Source organism: Tupaia chinensis, unplaced genomic scaffold, assembly GCF_000334495.1.
Source record: "Tupaia chinensis unplaced genomic scaffold, TupChi_1.0 Scaffold000532_1, whole genome shotgun sequence".
Lineage (NCBI taxonomy): Eukaryota > Metazoa > Chordata > Mammalia > Scandentia > Tupaiidae > Tupaia > Tupaia belangeri.
This window is the reverse complement of record NW_006160045.1, coordinates 9,288,284-9,292,589: the sequence shown is the minus strand read 5'-3', so window position 1 is coordinate 9,292,589 and position 4,306 is coordinate 9,288,284. Positions and strand designations below refer to the sequence as shown.

General features: G+C 42.4%; 1 protein-coding gene across 1 annotated transcript in view; it reads left to right on the top strand.

The window, feature by feature from the left end:
- The first annotated feature begins 2,736 nt into the window (after positions 1-2,736).
- The window catches only part of LOC102491646 (L-lactate dehydrogenase B chain-like), a 35,431-nt gene continuing 33,861 nt past the window's right edge, over positions 2,737-4,306 (top strand). Inside the window, 1 exon segment of the mRNA XM_014591106.2 lies at positions 2,737-2,820. Coding sequence (XP_014446592.1) covers positions 2,737-2,820 — 84 coding nt within the window.

Below are 4,306 nucleotides of genomic sequence, written 5' to 3'. Positions count from 1 at the left end.
AGATTACTCAAAGAGTAATCAGACTGGACTTCAAACCCAACCCCTTTTTTTAAACCATCTATTTCAATTTGTTCAAGGGCACGAAATAGGAAAAAGGCAAGAAAGTACTCAGAGAAACAGGAGAACCAGGAGAAGAAGAGGAGTCGGTGAATTATAAGAAAAAAGAAGGGGGGAACCAGCAGTTAGCGTAATGGCTATGTCGCTGGACTCCCACGTAGTCGACCGCGGTTCGTGTCCCGGACCCGGTGGCTTAAAACTCACGCCGGGCGCGTGTGCGTGCGTGCCCAAGATCCCGAGAAGAGAATGGAGGAGAAGGGATTGCGGCGTGACCATCCCCCCTGGGGGGTGATTTCTCACTTTCTGTCTCTCTGTCTCTCTCTGTCTGTCTGGCGAGCGCACGCGCCCTACAGTGAAAATCAAAAAAAAAAAAAAAAAGAAGGGGAAAGAGAAGTTATGGAAAATGAAGACTGGTGATAGGTGATAGGACTTGGAGAGTTGCTATTAACGACCACCCAGCTGAGCAGCATTAATGGCAAACCTTCCTAGCCGATTTTGACTCTTTAAACTTGAGGTTTTCATTTTTCTCTCTCTGTAATAGGTTTATAAAGCCTTTCACTTTTACATGCCTATTATTGTGATTTATATTAAAAATAGATTTCAGCAACTGTTTGGTATTATAATTATTCCTATGACATCAGTTGTACATCCAGTACCAATTTCTTTGGTTGTCAGTCTACCAAATGCCACCGAGAATTGCACATCATGCAGTGGTGGCAGCTGTCTGGTAGACATTTAAGTATAGAATGGAGATGTTTTTCCTAAACAGCTTCTTAAACCCACGTCCACGGACCTGAAAGATGTTTTGTGCACCATATGCTTCCTTTTCAATAACTGTAGACAAATAAATAACATTGTCAAAATCACTACTGAAAAATGTACATCCTCGTTTTATTAGGGGAGGTTGTTGTATGTGGAGTTTATGTTTCTAAAAATGTCTCCTCTTCCGAATTGGGCTTCTTAGCTCAGGAGGACACTGGCCTTTTCATTGTCAAGGAACTGTGGTAGCTTGTAAACATCCCCAGAAATTCAAGCTTTGGAAAAATATGTCCTAAAATAGCATGAATTTGAAAGATAAAGTGAAAGGAGAGGCAAAGTAAGCCATGAATGACCTGCTTCTCTTCCCTAACCCCATCATCTCTTCTCCCGCCGTCCTCACAGCCTACATGGTAGTACTCTAGGTACCTGCCCTAGCCAATTAAAAAACAGCAAGTTTATTTTCATATTTAACATTGTGAAGGAAGGCTCTTTAAGCATAACAGAAGTTAATGCTGCGAAGTGTTCCTGGAAGACCAAGACCACAGTTGTACTGGATTTGATGAATGAAGAGCAGGGCAGTGTTAATATGCCCTGTGCATGTTAATTTAGGGAGATGACAAATGAGTAACTGGGAGGAGATTCTGGTCTCTTCCTAAGGGTTAGGTAAATATGCAGTGAGGACGTGTCATAGACACACGGGCAGGAAGATAACTCTGTGCTGATGGAGGGACCCATGTCTGTCTCTTTCTCAGGCTAAGATGACTTACTACGATCATGGATTTGGTGGGGTCTAGGTGGGGATAGACTGGTCAAACCAGGAGGCAAGGTACTATTGAACTTAGAATAAAGCTGTCTGTTTTCTTTTAAATTTTCATGTTGTCATTTCAACTCACAGGATGACAGGTGAATCTCTCTTATACGAGGGTTCGTGGAAAATGTGTATTATGAAAACGCTATGCACGGATTTCAAAATTGTTTGCACCAGAGCAAACTCATACTTTAATTCCATCTTCCCACAGTTTTTGAAGTCCCTCTAGCCAAGAAGAATTAAACTTGTAGAGACCCCTGTTGGTTAGCCCACTCAATGATATAGGGGAAGATGGGATTCTTCACTGTGAGGACAGGCTTAGTGAGAGGATAGGGAGGAATTATTGTTTCCTTCTTTAAGCCAGACACTCAGTACTCAGACATATTACCTATTCAGTATGTGAGCTTTGAGATAGACCTTATCTTCTCCATTTTTAGAATAATGAACTAGCATACTGGAGAGGTTAATAACATCCTTATGGTCATACTATTAATAGAGATAAACCAGAACCTAAATCTAGCTTTTTTTTTTCCTTTGCTTTCAAACAAGTCTTTCTGCTGGACCACGATCACTCCATAAGAGAAAGGGGATTTTAGTAATGGGGAGGGTCTTCCAGGCCACCCCCACCCAGAATACATTATCTCACCTCATGTGGCAGACTCTTTGCTATCTATCATTGCAGTAGCTCAGAGGATATGGGAATTTAAGTCACAATTCCTGCAGTGCCAGCATAGCAGTTTTGTTTTGTTTTGTTTCAATAGCAATGTTGGACAGAAATGAAAACGGCAAGGATGATGGCAATGCCATTTCTGAGCTCTCAGTAGTTGAAGCAGAATATCTGCTTAAGGAGAATACACAGAAAAGGCATGGACTAGCTGGCACGCCAGACAGCACAGAGACCATCTGGAGATCAAGACTGGAGAGCTAGTTGAAAAGCAAGGAGACTCCAGTGACATCAGAAATGACTCCGGCCTTTCTTTTAGAAGGGCTTCAGAAGTTCATTTGCCAAATGTATCGGGTTAACTCTAAGGACAGTGCACATAGTTCATTTTCAAAAGGATATTTTTATTTCTTCTCAACTTGTACCTTTGTTGTCTTCGAGAATAACCTCTATGTATTCAGAGGAAGAGGTGGGTGAACTGGCTGGGCCCCAAAGCATTTACAACAGGTACAATGTCCTCCCCCACAGAACAGACGTAAGGGCTGAGTGATTCATTGGCAATGTCTCTCAGTTGCCTTTTATCAGTAATTTCCTAATCAAAATTTTTCTCTTTGAAAATCTCAGTTATCTTTTAAGACCTGGCTTATGACTTAAGATAAACTCATATAGATCTTAATTTCCCTTGAGATGACTGTTCCTTCTGTACAATGAACACTTAATTATGTATTGCAGGGGACCCTGGATGTCAAATCATATCTGGAAAAATGGGCTTTTAGCTTCCCTGCAAAGAAAAGCAGACATACCGTTCAAGGTGCCTGGTGATTGTCTCTGCTTGTCCCTGAACGTAGACATGGCCTGGTGGTGCTGAGACTTATTGAAGAATAAAGAGAGTCCAGAATTCCCTTCAGTAGAAGTTTTTCTTAACTAGTGATATGAACCACATGTCTATAGAAAGGACATGGGTAGACCTCAGGCTTCTCTGACTCAGCACTTTCCTTGCATGGGCTGCATCACGAACTGTGTTAGGGACTTTGGGGACCTAGGGAAGTGGCATTAAGACAGATTTTATCTGTTTCTGCCCTATGGGAACTCTACATGTCAGTTGAATTGTTAAGTCCCACAGAAGTCTGATAAGCTAAGGTATCTAAGGTTTATTTAGAGAGAGAGGGACAAATCTCTAAAAGAACTGTAGGCATGCCTACTGGCACCTGAAGCCAATTGGAATAAAATAGGTAGTAAAACAGGAACATTTCTAAAAGAATGTTTTGCCAAAAATGCTAGTAACCTGCATTAATAGAGATGGTAATAGTTCAAGAAATAAAACCTCCCTTGGACTCCTAGCTTTTCATAGACAGGGAGCAGGCCAAGAAAGCCACTTAACTGCAAAGCAGGGCATATTCTGCAATGTTTTATTCAGACATGGCCAAAGAGGATAATGGAAAAGGCAGAGCATCCCAGAGGGCAGAGCCAAGGGCTATGGAGATAAATGACTAGAGAGCTACTTCCAGGAATCAGAATCAAGGCCTAATTCAAGAACATTCTTTACTCTATTTGAAGGTTTTTTTTTTTTAAAAACCACACATGGTGTAGTAGTTAAGGCTCCGGACTTGCACATGACTGACTGAGGTTTGAGTCCCAGTCTTGGTGGCTTGAAAATCATGCTGGGCACATGTGAGTGAGTGTCCAAAGTTCTGATAGGACAGTGGAGGAGAAAGGATTGCAGCATGGCCATCCCCCCCTGTGGGGGTGATTTCTCACTTTCCCTCTCGTGTCTCTGTCTCTCTCTCTGGTGAGCAAATGTGCACTATGGCCAAAAAAAAAAAATCTTAAATAAAAAAAGGTCAGCTTCACGGTGTAGCAGTGGCACGCTACTTGGGAAAGGCTGGAACCCCCATAGTGGCTGTGGTTCAAGTTACTGGTCAGACCAGCCTGGGACATCCAAGCACATGAGTGCTCAAGATCTGATGAAGGGAGGGCTGGAGGAAGGGTATCAGCATGACCAGACCCTGTGGAAGGTGCTC